This window comes from Mauremys reevesii, linkage group 23 (genome assembly GCF_016161935.1).
Source record: "Mauremys reevesii isolate NIE-2019 linkage group 23, ASM1616193v1, whole genome shotgun sequence".
In the NCBI taxonomy this organism is placed as follows: domain Eukaryota; kingdom Metazoa; phylum Chordata; order Testudines; family Geoemydidae; genus Mauremys; species Mauremys reevesii.
In genome coordinates this window covers 18,773,719-18,788,328 of record NC_052645.1, presented here as the reverse complement: position 1 = coordinate 18,788,328, position 14,610 = coordinate 18,773,719, and the positions used below count along the sequence as shown (strand labels likewise).

The 14,610-nt window shown below is 46.1% G+C and overlaps 1 protein-coding gene across 1 annotated transcript in view; it reads left to right on the top strand.

The window, feature by feature from the left end:
- The window catches only part of CSMD2 (CUB and Sushi multiple domains 2), a 607,094-nt gene that overhangs the window by 473,294 nt on the left and 119,190 nt on the right, over positions 1-14,610 (top strand). The window contains exon 31 of the mRNA XM_039511298.1: positions 13,495-13,689. Coding sequence (XP_039367232.1) covers positions 13,495-13,689 — 195 coding nt within the window. The remainder of the gene's footprint in view (positions 1-13,494; positions 13,690-14,610) is intronic.

Below are 14,610 nucleotides of genomic sequence, written 5' to 3'. Positions count from 1 at the left end.
TGGGGAGGGGCTGAGGGTGGAATGAGAGACATCATTTGGCAGGGTTTAGGAAGGGATGCAGCTTGAGAAACGGGCTGTGATTAGAGGCAGCATGGATTTATTGGGGGAAAGGCAAGCCACTGCTGAATAAAAAACCAATTCTAAACGCTGTGTGGTGTTTGGACTGTCTGAGGGTGTATCTACACTGCAAAATATACACAAACAAAAAACAGCCCAACAGCGAGTCTCAGGGGGATGTCTGCATGGGCATTAAAAAACCCAGCCGGCCTGGCTCATGGGGCTCAGGCTCCAGGACTGGAAAATTGCTACATAGACATTTGGGCTCAGGCAGGAGCCTGACGTCTGAGATCTTGCACGTGTGGAAGGTCCCAGATCTTGGAGTCCAGTCTGTGCCCAGATGTCCATGCAGCAATTTTAAACCCTGCAGCCTGAGCTCCGTGAACCCGAGTCAGCTGAGCCAGGCCTCCCACAGGTTTTTTATCTTTGTGTAGACATACCCTGAGACTCGTTGCTGCGTAGTTGTTGTTTTTTGCTGGGGGAGGGGAGTGTTTCAGTGTAGACATACCCATAGCAGCATGAGACTTTAGACTAACATGTGCCCAGAAGGTCATTCAGAGCTAAAGAAAGTTTTCCAAGTTTCCTTTTTAGGCCACTTTCACAAGGAACTGGATTTTCTCTCTCTCTCATACACACCCTCTTTTACATACATACAAATGTGATTTGCTGTAGGATGTGATGAGAATTTGACTGTGAGAAGATCAACTACTATCTTAATTGGATTCAGTTGGGAAGGCAAAATCAAAAGGCATCCAGGAAAATACATTGAACAAACCCTCTTCTTGTTCTTCTCTCGTCACTTATGTTCTTTGGAGCCAGGCCATATATCCATCATGGGGTTTTGTACTGGTGCCCATCACTGAAGCGTCTGTTCTGCTTTAGCCTTCAGGGATTCTGGATTTTCTCTGTTTGTCAGACCTCTTCTAGTCGTGCCCACAGCCAAATGGTCTGATTGAACCCGAGCAAAGAGCTACATAGGCCAATGAGTGTTGCATCATGGGCTTAATGTGTTGTTCTTGTGGCGGGGCCATTCGAGTGGTATGGCGATCGGGATCTCATGCGGATCTGAGGAAAAATGCAGTAACATTCCAGGAAGGCTTTTCTAGTGGTTATTTCAGGCCCATGAGAAACAAGAAACTCTGTGCATCTAGTGATGTTCATTTGAGACTTCCAGCTCAGATTTAGAATTCTAAAAGGTTGGCAAAGTTTGATTAAACTTCATAGAAGTAACTGAACTGCCATCAGAATACTACTTCTTCTTTGCCTTGTTCCATTAGTCGGGGTCAGTGGTTCTTCATCTCCAAGTATTCCTATCAACTGCCTCTTTTAAGCTGACACTGACCTTCTTCATGTCCTCCTCTGGTGTCTAGAACCATCTTTTTCTAGGTTTTCCTCATGGTCTTTGTCCCATGACTACCCAGTCTTGGCTCTGGCCATCGCTCATCTCATCACCTCACTTGACCAAGCCAGCTCAGTTGATACTCCCTCAACTTTTCTATGATGGGGGCTACTTGCATCATGACTCATATCATGGCATTACACAGCCTATCAGTTCTTGTCTTACCCAGCATCCACCTGAGCGTTCTCATTTCAGTGTTGTGTCACGGCTGTTCTTCTTTCTTCCTCGTTGGCCAGCATTCTGACCCATACGTCGTGGTCACCCTAATCACAGTCTTATACACTTTGCTCTCTAGTTTACTTGGCATATCGTTATCTCAGAGAGTTCCCATCAACCCTTACATGCTCTTCATGTAACTCCTAACATCCACATCCACAGTCCCAACACTGAAACCAAAGTGTTTGAAATGTTGCACAGACATTAGCTCTGTACCATCTTGTTTTACTGGTTTCGCCTTGTCCCGCTCCACAAAGCACCATCTGTATCCTGTCTTTTGTCAGCTGATGTGTAAACGATTTTCTTTTAATGCAGCCCTCCATTGTTCTAGATCCCCTCCCAGTTTGTATTTATCTTCGTGGTACAATGTAATGTCTCCGCGAGAAGCATGTTCCATGGAGCCTCTCTCCTAATCCCCTGTGTCAAGGTGCCCATTAAATCACAAATAGGAATAGGCTTAAGGCTGGTCTTTGGTGTACTGTAGACCTGCCTTCACAGTGAATGGCTCACTGTAGCTGCAATCACTTCTCACTACTGTAGTACTGCTCTCAGACGTGTCCGTGGTAGTCTGCACATATGTCTTCAGCAGCTTGCGTATCCGCAAGCACGGCCATATCAGTTCTCTAGAAGCTCTGTCAAAATATAGGGCCCAATTCACCACTGCTCTGCACTTTGTGCACTTTTTCACGTCCGTGCCGAGTGAACGTGAAAGGATCCCATTCTGACGGGATGGCATTTTACACCCATCTGGCACTCCCTTGGTAGCGGTGTTGATGACTGCACGAGGTGCAGGGCAGCAGTGAACTGGGCCCGGGGATTTTGCATCTCTTCAGTGCTTTCCATCTGGGGATCTTGCAGCAAAGAGTGGTTTAGCCTCGCCTCTCCCTCCTGCGACTGAGGCGACCTTATCACTCAGAATCCCTCGGTACGATCATCTCCATTTACAGGTGGGGAAACCAAGGGACAGAGAAACTAAGTGGCTCCACATTGAGTCAGTGAGAGAACAGGGAAGAGTACACACTAGTCCTGATGCCCAGTTCGCTGCCCTGAACACCCTCCCTCCCTCCCAACCCAGCCTTTTCGGGTTCACCCCCTCTCTGACGGGAATGGACCTGGTGACTGAAACTAGTGTAGACAGTGCAACAAGTCAAGTGCATCCTTGCGACTGCAATGCATTTGCATTTGGGATCCTCTCCTTGGGAGCAGGAGTAGTTGTTTTTTTGCCACCACAGGCTCCCGCTTGTCATTGCAGAATATTCCATCACAACCCGCTTGCATTTTAGCTGAAGTTTCGGGGTGGGTGGATATAAAGCTCAGCCGACTGTGCCAAAGGCAGAGAAATGAGGTATCGAAAACATGGAATGTTGCTCTATAGTGCAGAGCCCGGAAGAATGAGAACCTCGCTGCCCAGTCCATGCAGAGCACGTGGATGGTTTGAGAGTTGGAGCAAGGAGTGGAAGGGTGTTGCCAGGGATGCAACAATTGGCAATAATAGAACATGTCCTGCCCCATTCGCTCATTCTTGTGAAATTTCAAGCTGAGATGCTGCCTCTGCTAGGACTTCTTTGTCATTGGGTCCCCTGTCCAAGCCAGGCTGTTATTTTGTGAGCGATGAATGTGGGCTGGATTCCTGGGAGGATGTATTGATTCAAGCGTCTACGGAAAGGAAGGGCTTGGACTGCCAATGTGCTTTACATGCCCAGCAGGCTACAGTGAGTCTGCTGTTCCTGCTGCTCACCAGCAGCTGATAGGAACAGAGAGAGGATGCATCTGGACTAACTGGGGAAGCCAGGCCAATGCAGAGAGGGAAATTAGGACATGATAGAAGTAGGGGATAAAAAGAAATGACTCCTCCAACACACCTCTGCCAGATGCAGATTAGATGCACCATTGGGAAGGCTTGTCTGCTTTCAGATGCATCAGAGACAGAATGCTAGACTTGCTGGCCCAAACCTATCTACATGGAAGCAGTATGGTCTAGTGGATAGGGTGCTAGATTGGGGTACAAAGGCTGCCACTGACTTGCCAAATATCCTGGGCCAAATCTCATCCCTTTCCTCTGTGCCCATCTGTAAAATGGGGGTGATGGTACTTTACCCTCCTAGGGGAAATGTTTTGAGGTCTGAAGCTGAAAAGATAAGTAGTATTATAGTCAGACATGGCAAATCCCGTCCATTTCTCATCCGGAATGAATGGGCATGTCTCCAGTAACTAGCTATCAACTAAGAAGACAAGAGTAATTAGCGGCTCTTAAAATTGAACAAATTAAAAAATTTCCAGCCTTTAATTAGAATTCTTTTTAGTACAAATGAAAATCTTTGGTTTTGACTCCGTTTCCCCCTCCCTTCCTTTTGGCAGCCAAAATGTAGTGAACAAAAGGTGGCCTCATTAAATTAGGGCTGTTGTACAGTGTTATTTTTTTCCCTAAACACACCTACAGAGTTAATCACGCCTACATGCTTCCCACGAAGCCAAACTGCTGGGAGAAAAGAATGAGGCTTTAACTTTGCTCATTAACTTCCCCACGCATTAGAAGGAGACAGCAATTCGAGTTTGAGAAGCTGCAGAAAATGGAACTTCGGGGAATTGGAGGAAGAAGAAAAAGAAGGGGGGAAAAAAGGAGAGTATATGAAAGAGAAATCAAGTATCTCGGGCTTATTGCCAGAACAGAATGCCAAGTGCAGTTCAAAGACACTGGCTTGTTTGTAACATCTCAATGCATATGGTCAGCTCCACAGCCCATGGACTGATTTCACTCTAGGTCCCCAAGCTGCATCTCTCAGTGGTCTCAGCCCCAGACGAAACAGTCCAATTACCGGGGACTTCGTAATCCTCCACTAGTGAGGTGCAGGGAAAGACGCCATAACCATCCACCAGCCCCTTTTGGAAATCCAACATCTTCTTGGGGACTGGGATCAGATTGCTAGCCTCAAGCTGCAACACGCAACAGCCCCGGCTCTTCATGTTAAATTGATCCGGGGACCGATGGCTCTGAAAGGGCAACTTTCACACGGGGTAGAGGAGGGAAAAAAAACATGTAGAAATATAAAGGTTTTGGTTTTGGTTCTGGGTCTGCAAGTAGTTGTGCTGGGCACAGCAGGGAGAGAGCAAAATGTGGCTGCCTGTAGGTATGAAGGTATCTTAGGCCGGATCTATACCAGATCTATACTTTTCCCTTCTCCGGTACTATACTAGGGATGCTTTGCCAGCATAGCTTTGCGCTTATCCCAACAAAACTGTACTTTTGCCAGTATCGTTTATTCCAGCGCCCCCCTCCCTCAAGCGAAGCAAGCTAGACGTGCAGTTTTGCTGGGATGCAATGTGTCTGTATTAGAAGCACTTTATTTCCACCACTGTGTTGGTCAGGGATCCCACCTCTTCACACTAGAGTTGGGCAAAATAATTTGGGCAAATAGATTTTTCTTCCAAAAATGCATTTTGGGTGCACTGAAACGATTTGTAAATTCAGGTAGAATTTAACAAATAGCTTTGGTTGAGAAAAAAAAACTTTAAAAAAAATAAGTACAGCTGTTTACTTGTGACCATTTTGAAATGTTTGACTTTTTTGCTTTGAAATGTTTCATTTTGATTTTTCATTTCAAAATGGTGTTTCTAATTCAAATTTGGCCATTTTTTTAAAAGAATACCCAAAAAGGCGTGACAAGCACCCCAAAACCAGCCAAATTGAAACAAAACACTCAATTTTTTTTTTTTAGTAAATGGAAAGGTTTTGATCTTTTTTTTCTGTCATTTTTTGATTTGCTGAAAAATTTGCAAAAAAATCGTTTCGGTTAAAATTGAAATATATTCCCTCCCCCACCCCAGATTTTTCATTTCTGTTCCCAAATTGAAAAATCCATTATTCACTCAGTTTTACTTTGCATCCCTGACCAATACACCTATGCCAGGAGACATCTGTAATGTATGTACTGGTATAGTTTACACCCCTTCTCTTACACAGGAACAATCTATACTGGGTTGGACTAGATGACCTCCTGAGGTCCCTTCCAACCCTGAGATTCTATGATTCTATGGTATAAGCACTTTATACTGGTGTAACTGCTTCCACACTGGGGTTGGTACTACTTTCACCATACCAGTAAGTTAAAATGGCAGGGCCTTGAGGACAGAATCAGCATGGTTGAGGAGACACAGCTTTAAGAGCAACCATCGCCCTGTTCATGTGCATCTAGCAATACACTCCCCATTCCCCACTCTCACTCCTGCTACGAGACAGGAGTGACTTGTTCTCATTAACACAGGATCCAGCGTCCTTGTATTCCCCATTCAGCTGACTACATTTTTAGCTTGTGCTTATGCTTGTGGAGCCTAAATTTCCAAAGAACCCATAGCAGGATTGTCCAGTGCTCAGCACACACACCTGGGCCCAGTTTTTCAGAAGAGCTCAACATCCTGTGTGCACCCAGCATACTCTTGAAAACCACCCTGCTGTGCAGACGAAATTGCAAATTACATTAAAAAATAGCAAAAAAAATTGCTATTTATTTGTTAGGTCTTTTTCCTCCAAATGCTAAAATTTACCCTGTCTCTCTGCCTGTTCGTCAAGGCCCTGCTCTGAAGTCACACACTGGTAGAGAAGGCATCACAATCTGTTGACTTGCAAAGGGCTTTTGTCCCAGATTCAGCATGATGATGACTTCTCTGGAGGACTGAAGAAAAGACACTCATTAGGGAGGAAGCGCTGTCGAAATACAGATTTTGGGTCATTCATAGCGGGTGCTGAATTTCAAAAGGATCCAAAGTTGCACTGGATTTTAGTAAGCACTCCAGTAGTTTGAGTGCTTTGATGCTTATCTGAATTTTGCAAACCTCCTGCGCCTTTGATGACCACATGAGCGCAGTCCCTCCAGATAGCCAGCCTGCCATCAAATCTTTCTGCTTTGCACTCCAGTGGCATTTTTTACTTTGCATCCCAGCTGGCCCCAGGAAGTGCTGAACTGAGATTTGGGGGCAGTAACTGCATTTTTTTGAACCTCAGGAGAGGTTTGATTTGCAGTCTGGGCACAGGCTGAGATCCATTTTTCTTTATCTATATTGGCTAGCTCTCCTATAACGATAGCTTAAATGCAGCATCAAGAAGAATAAGAAAGGACTTAAACTGTATCATTGTCCATCAGCAGGAGAGAACGTTAATCTATGGAAAAACACGCCCATGATGAGTGGATTTAAGTTTCAAGCGGCATTTGAAATGATTCCCTAAGCAAGAAGGCACTCGTTTGCAGCAACACTACGAAGGGCTGTTGGAATCGCTGAGCATTACCCAATAATTTCAGTAGCTAAAATGGACAAGCTGCCAGTTTGTCATATCTTGCTTGTATAGAACATATGATGGCTTGTGGCATCCGAAATGTAGTGCCTGCGTTATTTGTAGGTCTCAGGTGAACACACAAATATTGGAGGACAACGATGCTCTTTAGGATAATGTGGGAGGGAAAGGGGTGTTCCGAATGGGAAATTTAGATAAGCAAGTCCCTGTTGAAATCAATCCTAAAGCTGTTCAGAGATTTACTACTTAAGAGTGCCCCAAAATTTGTTGGCGGGGATCTGCCCTATATGTAGCTCTGGCGGAATATAGGGGATATAAATATCCTGCAAGGGGCCGGAGGAAGAATCTCCGAGGGAGGGCACTTTGTTGGGTTACTATAGGCAGTCCTACCCGGGTTCCCCCTCCCTCTCCCCCACCACAGCCCTAGCTTAGGGGAAAGCACAGGGGTGGAGTTGGAGACAGGAGGGGCCAAGCTGTAGCACTTCTGGCTTGTGCGCTGCAGGGTATAGGCAGGCTTGGGGAAGCTGACGTAACTTAGAGCAGCCCCTAGAGCTGGCTAAATTATGCCGGGAACTTAACACAAAGGTGGGTTAAAGTCGCATTTGCCGCCTCCTCCCGCTGGGCTTTACCTCCTGGAAGCTCAGCACAGCATCTGACCCTAGACGCTGATCCAGATTTATCCAGAGCTCTTTGGTACAGGAGGGATGAGAGAAAGTCACGGTTAGGCATTTCATGACATTTCTCGCACTCTTTGAATGCGTCCCACTCTTGTTCCTGGCTGGAATCTGGAAGTGAAGAGGCAAGGAACCGAAAACAAACGAGGCACAGCCGATTACTTTTCACCCTTCCACAAACCGTCCATTGCAAGCCAGTTATTACTTGATCAAAGCGGCTCTGCCCATACCAGGCTTATAAATACACACGACGATTCTTTCAACAATTCCTGTGTTCCCTTTTTGAAGATGGAAATTCCCACTGAGCTGCAGCATGCTCAGCAATATACGGCAGGGCATGCAATAGAACATCCAGTCGTGTTTAGCATTCAGAGAGACCCAAAGAGGGGGAATGGTTCAAACTGCCCCATAAAATGATTCATTATATTGCACTTGGAAATATGGGTATGTGCATTGTAAAGGCACCCGGCTTTTTTGTGTCTTGTGATCTCGCCGTATCAAAGGAACAGAGGCCGTGCTTCTTTCAAGGCAGCATTGGCATTGTCACTGGAAAAGTGGCACCCACTGATGGCTCTAGTTGAGCAGCGAGGGCTATGTGTGAACTGAGGACCCAGCAGGGTAACACTCTGGTTTATTTAATTTTTTTCTTGCTAAATGAAACTTCACGCCGATTATTTTCTTTTCTGCAGCTTTTCAAAGCGTCGTCTGAGCATTTAGTGCTCATGAAGAGCCCCGTAGCAACAGCCTTAGAAGCTACTGTCCTCTGTCTGCAGAACAGATGCAATGTAGACAGCTGCTGCACAAGTTTTCTTCACAGTGTCCCACCAGCATGTCCAGTCTGTGGCCGGGAAGGTGTCAGGGAACAGGTTTATATCCGTGCCCCATTTGGCTCAGTCATTCTTTGCTCTTACTGCCAAGTTGGCTACGCAGAGGGCCAATTTTGGTAGTGGACAGTTACTTGTGTGTGTATGTGAGAGAGAGAGAAATGTGGACAGCTGTCCCTTTGGAACGGGAATGAGACACCCAAACTCTCGTTTTGCAAGATGTCAAATGCTTTTCGGTCACTGCCAGCTGGGGCTGGTTTTGAACCAATCACCACTTACTTCACAGACCTGGAATTTGTTGAGGTACGACGCTCATTTTGCAGACCAGCAAATCAAAGGACAGAGAGATTAAGACTTGCCCATGATCACATGGTGGTGGTGCTGGGGATCCAACCCGGGAGCCCTGACTCTGGTCCAGTGGTGGCAGCAGAGGAGGAAAACTCCTCCTTAAACTGGAGAATGTCCTGACATTTTGCTCTGAACACATTCATAGGTCAGCATTGGCTGGTGTCCCAGCGACTGGCCAGTGAAGGAGTTGGTGATTGGGGTGGGGGTATTATCGGCATGCCAAGGGGAACCATCTGTACACCTGGCTAAGGTACATACTGTCCCTAGAGGCACGGACTCTCCAGGGAAAAGAAAAACAGCCAAAAAGGAAGAAAACAAAAGAGCAGGAGGGGGATCCTTCAGCAATCAGCCGCCAGCCCCCGTCAGCAGAGTGACTGGAGCTCTGAACATCGTGACTTTTGAAAGCGAGAGCGGAGACTGAGATCAAGCGTATGGCTAAGGCACCTGACAGCTGGGTGGGAGGCTGATTGGCAGGCTGAGGCGACATCAGCTTGTGAGATGGAATGCAGGGAAATGGTTCAAAATCACAAGAGAGGCATAAAGTGGTCATGAGGAGACCTGTCGGTTGCAGCCTGGTTAGAGAGGCGGCTAATAACGAATGCTAGCATTTCAGAGGCATCAAGGCCTGCAGAACTGAGAAACAATTTGGACAAGCAAGCGCAGCGTTTACTTTTGCAAATGTCTCCTGGGCGGTGATATACTTGGGTTGGCTTTGCCGGGCAGCAGCACTGCTGCCTTGTTCAGGGCATGGGACGCAAATTCAGTCACTGCCTGCGGTGCCTCACTCCCAGGCCGATGGAGCCATGGGCGCATTGCAGATGTGCAGGGGGGTGCTCAGCTTCTGCTCTCGACCCCAATGGCTGGTGCTGGGTTCTAGCGATGAAATCCGGGCCGTTTTTGGCCTCAGCTCCATGTCCAGGTAGCTATGCTCAGCACTGCAAGTGTTTCTTGAGCGGTATATGTTAAAACGGAACTTTAATGGCCCATAACTGGGTGGATTGGTACCAGTGAAAATTCGGATTTAATATGCTTAATGCACAGTAGTTTATTTGAGAGAGAATTACACAAGCAGTAAAGGTTATAGAATATACATCTCCCTAATAAGCCTCAATTCCGCAAGCATAAACCCTCAGTAACTGTGCTGGCCTTACACAGTATCCTGCTGGGCAAACAAAGCAGGTGTAGGTACCAGTCCTAGAGGGAGACTTCTTTTCTTTTCTTCTTTTCCCCTCTCAGGCACTTGGTCTGTCAAATGTCCCTTGCTGCAGGGTCTTGGTTACCCCGAGGCCTTCTGATTCAAAAGTCCTACACAAGTCTCTTGTAGCAGGGTCTCGGCTACCCTGACCCTCTGTTTTACAGCATCACAGACCTCTTTAGATGTCAGCTGGGGAACTAACTAACTAATGTACTCTGCTTAGCATTTATACCTTTTGTTCTCACAGGAGTCACATGTCCCAGAAATATGCCCTGTGGGCGTTTCATTACTGGTTTTCTTTAATTAATCTTTTTAGAAGGGGGGCTGCAAAACAGGCACAGACCAAAGCTCAATCAACGTTTACCCTCTCATCAATCTTTCACTTGAGCGTCTAGTGTGGTGGTCTCCAGAAGGGGTTATTTTGACTCGGGTCAACCTGTACCAAGCTCCCTGGTGGCCTGTTTTGAGTTTGTCTTTACTTTGTGAGCTGGTCAATTGGCTGACAGGTTTCAAGAGAAACACGCACAGATACTGCCTTTATTAACCATTCCAGTGCAATTTCAGTACTCTCAGTAAATTTCCACACCAACTGTCTGATGCTAAGAGAATCCTGCTCCCAGAATCCTCTAGCAAATTCCAAGCCATACCAAACTCATGCTTTACCACACTTATGCATGTCAGCCACAGTAATTCATAGTAATTTGGCACCGTCCCAACAGTATACCGAAGAATCTTTGTATTGATGAAGGCTGCCTGCTCACTATTATAGCCTGGCTGAGCAGCAGTGGTCATTATCGGAAGAATGAGGGTTAAAGACAAAATGGCAGCTCCTTGTCTAACTGCATAGCCTGGTGGTCAGGCTCTCCATCGCCATGGGTGAAATGAGACCTCCAGGCCTGGTCTCTTCCTAGTCGGCATGGCTAATGTCTCTTTATTGCATCCAGCTTCTGCTCAGGCATGAAATGATGGAATAAAAACAAAGTTCTTTATAGCTTCTGAGAACAGAAGTATTTTGCCACGGTCTGTCTGAGCATCAAGGCCCTTTACAAACAGATGGCTGATTATGCCTCACGGCGCACACACACACCTTCCCTGCAGGAGGCAACTAAATTGCATTATCCCATTTTACAGTTAAGAGAATAAAGTTGCAGCGAGGGGCAGTGAGGTGGCCAAGGTCATGCAGTAAGCCTGTGGCGGAGCCAGGAAAAGAACCCTGGAGTTCTGTCTCCTCATCCTGTGCTTTGACCACTAGACAGTGCTCCCCTCTAGAGAAGAAGAGAGGCTTTACCTCCTGTGTCCCAGTTCAACTATCCCCAACAGAAGCACTTCAGACTCTTTGTTCTCTGCCTACCGGAGCCACTGTCTAATGGCACAGCTGTCACAGGAAGGAGACCACAAAGCTAATCCTGCTTTTCGCTACAGGCAAAGAAGCCAGGGCAGGGCCTGGTAGGAGTGGGTTGAGTCTTTTTTCTTTCAAACAAAATTAAAACTGCACGATATCATTCTTAGGCAATTGTGATTGTTCACAGACCCCACTGTTCACCAAAAAGCCCTGAGCTTTAATCAGCAATTTCTAAATGACAAAAGCACAGGAATAATCAAAGCCCCTAATTATATTTCATTTAAAAAAAAAAGTCCCTCCGAAGCAGAAGAAAAATATGCACAGCCTGACAGATCTGCAATCTTTACTGGAATTTTCATATATAAATGGGGATTTTAACTCTGCAGAGCATGGGAAAGAGAATGAAAAATGTCTTCGTTTTGTCTAATTGCATGTAGTGATTCTGAAGTAATCTACACATCTGGATAAAAAACCAGCTAGCACATGGCACTGTATATCACTGAGAGTAAGAGCACTAAGCTGTTAGATGCTAGACTGACAGGTGCCTGAGAGATACCGTGGATGGATGTAGTGCATCCAAACTATATTAAGGGAATGGATCCCTTACTTTACAGGCTGCACGTGCAGTTACATGCTCTGGTTTGCAAAGTTCATTGCATTCTGTCTCCAGTTCAGCAAAGCATGCATGCAGCTACTTCAATAAAAGCTCTGCCTATGTGCCTGATTTGGTACCAGGAAATACTTGCACAATCACTATCTCCCCTCCTCCACCACGCTGTGCTTGTGCCAGTAATTTAGAGATGGGCCTAGACCAAAATCTGGGATCTGAATATCCCCAGTGTGTGAGAATATGCTTGAAATCCAGGCGTGGATCTGGATCCAAATCTTGCAATGATCCCCATCTGTTATAATGAGCTGAAGCAGAATCCCAGATCAGAAAAAGCTGGTTTTGAAATTGGGATCTGCCTGTTGTATGGAAGAGCATAGTTGCTTAGGGAGGGTTTCAGAGACATGTTTTTAATATCATCCATAATTTTATGTCCAAGCTTACTTGTAAAGACACACTATAGGACTTGGGGGAAATCGTCAACAGTGTCCAAGTGATTTAGGAGCCTAACTCCTATTGACTTTCATTGGGGTTTTTCTAAGTGCCTAAGCCACTTTTAAAATTGGGATTTAGACACTTACATCACTTAGAGACTTTTGAAATTTTTCCCCCAAGTGTGTAACTCAGTGACTACGGTGTGTGGTGCCCTCAGCGGAATTTCTGTGCACAATTAGAGGCCCAGTTGAGGGCCTATAAAAAATGTCCTGTAATGTCAGCAATACCGCAGCATTTCCAGAGGTTGTGTGTAATAAACGCTCTTCATCTGAAGATCTAAAAGCACTTTACAAATAGTAAATAAGGCTCACAAAATCCTTGTGATGTGTTATTCCCCCATTTTAAAGATGGGAAAACTGAGTCATAGAGCGGCTAAGTGATGTTCCCAACAACACCCGGTGAGTGAAAGTTTATCTTCACTGCAGAGTTAGCCCAGGTGACTGGCATCTGAGTTAGCTAGCCCAGGTGTGAGCAGCCATGCTGCAAAGCCTGTACCCAAGTTACTGGGTCCTCACTGGTACTGCACTTTCTCATGTGTGTTGCTAGGGCTCCTGGTGGCATATCCCATGGTTCTTTGCATGCTGCAGTAAGCTGAGCTGCTCTATGACTCTTTCCGAGTGAATTGTCGGAGATCTTGTCTGTCCTTCTGGGCACATGGGGGGAATTGTGGGAAGGCACTGGAGGACTATCAGCACTTGAGTGATTTAGCCACTGCAAAGTGGGTAGTTTCCACCCGAGTGAAAGCAGAACCTGAACTCTAACCCACGCCCCCAACTTTGCTAGCTTGAAAGTACCACTAAGCTCAAGTGAGAGGTTTTTGTGTGCAGACAGTGGGGGCACAGAGGCAACACCTGGGTAGGATCCCAGGCTGATTCTATAGGGAAGACAGCCGCTGAGTGGCACAGCTGTTAATAATAGGACTCAGTAGTCTTGACTCCCAGTTACCTGCTGTAACTGATAGGGCTGGCACCACATACTATCTACCTGCTGGATGAGCATCTAAAACAGTCAAATCAACACGCTAAACCTCCTTGCAATGTGATTTTGCAGAAAATCCCAGGGAGTCTTGCTTTGATCCTGGGTCAGTTAAGAATGGCACCCGAGTGGGCACAGACCTGAAACTGGGATCGACAATTACCTACTACTGCGATGGTGGCTATGAAATCGAAGGAGTATCCACCCTGACATGCATAATGGGAGGGGATGGGAAACCCACGTGGAACAAACCTCGGCCAACATGCACAGGTAAGGCTGGTGAGGTGAGCAAGGAGCCGGCTCCGAAATGTCCACGCCTGCTGCCGAGCCTCTCTGTGGCACAAACCATTCAGATGCATGGGTGTCCCTTTTATAGCGAGCTCATCGGGTGTTGGGGGGAGCTTTGTTTTTACTCCTGTAAAAAAATGTTGAATGAAAAATGAAAGCCCTCACTGTCTGAGGTCAGAAAGGAACTTACTCTGTATGCAAATTATTTCATAGATGTCCATTATGAGGGTTCTTGTCCCTTCTTCAGAAGCATCTGACAAAGACGGTACTGGAATAAACCAATTATCAGATCCAGCAGGACAAATTCTGCATTCCTAATACTGCGTCTGATTCGGGAAGCCACTTAAGCCTGTGCTGAAATTCATTCTTATTTAGGAAGGTACCTAAGCACATGCTTAATTGATTTCCTGATCCTGGGCGGGAGCTGGTACGAAAACAGGAAAATGTTTTTTCTCATAAGTTTTTCCTGTTTTTCATCAGAAAATTATGTTGATAAAATGTTTCTGACCAGCTCTATTTCTAACGGGAGCTGGACAAGAGACTAATGAGAGGCTGGAACGCGGGTGTGGATGGGAGAAATCGATGGTTTGAAAATGTTCTGATGGGGAGTGTTGTGTCGGTCCCTGACCCAATCTCCTGTTGCTGAGAAACAATGAGAAGATTAAGAACCCATCCCTCCAACTCCTGTGCTTTAGAATCAGATAGATAGCACTGGAGATCACGCATACGGCTACATACTGTACGTGATATCCACCCAGTCCCCGGGATGGTGGTGGTAATTAAACGTGAAGCAAGCATGAACTTGAGTTAGGATAAGCGGTATTGTTCTTAATAAGAACTTGCAGTGAGTGCTGCTCCACCTGAAATGTAGAGGTGATCACAGACTTGGGCAGCCGGTCCCTG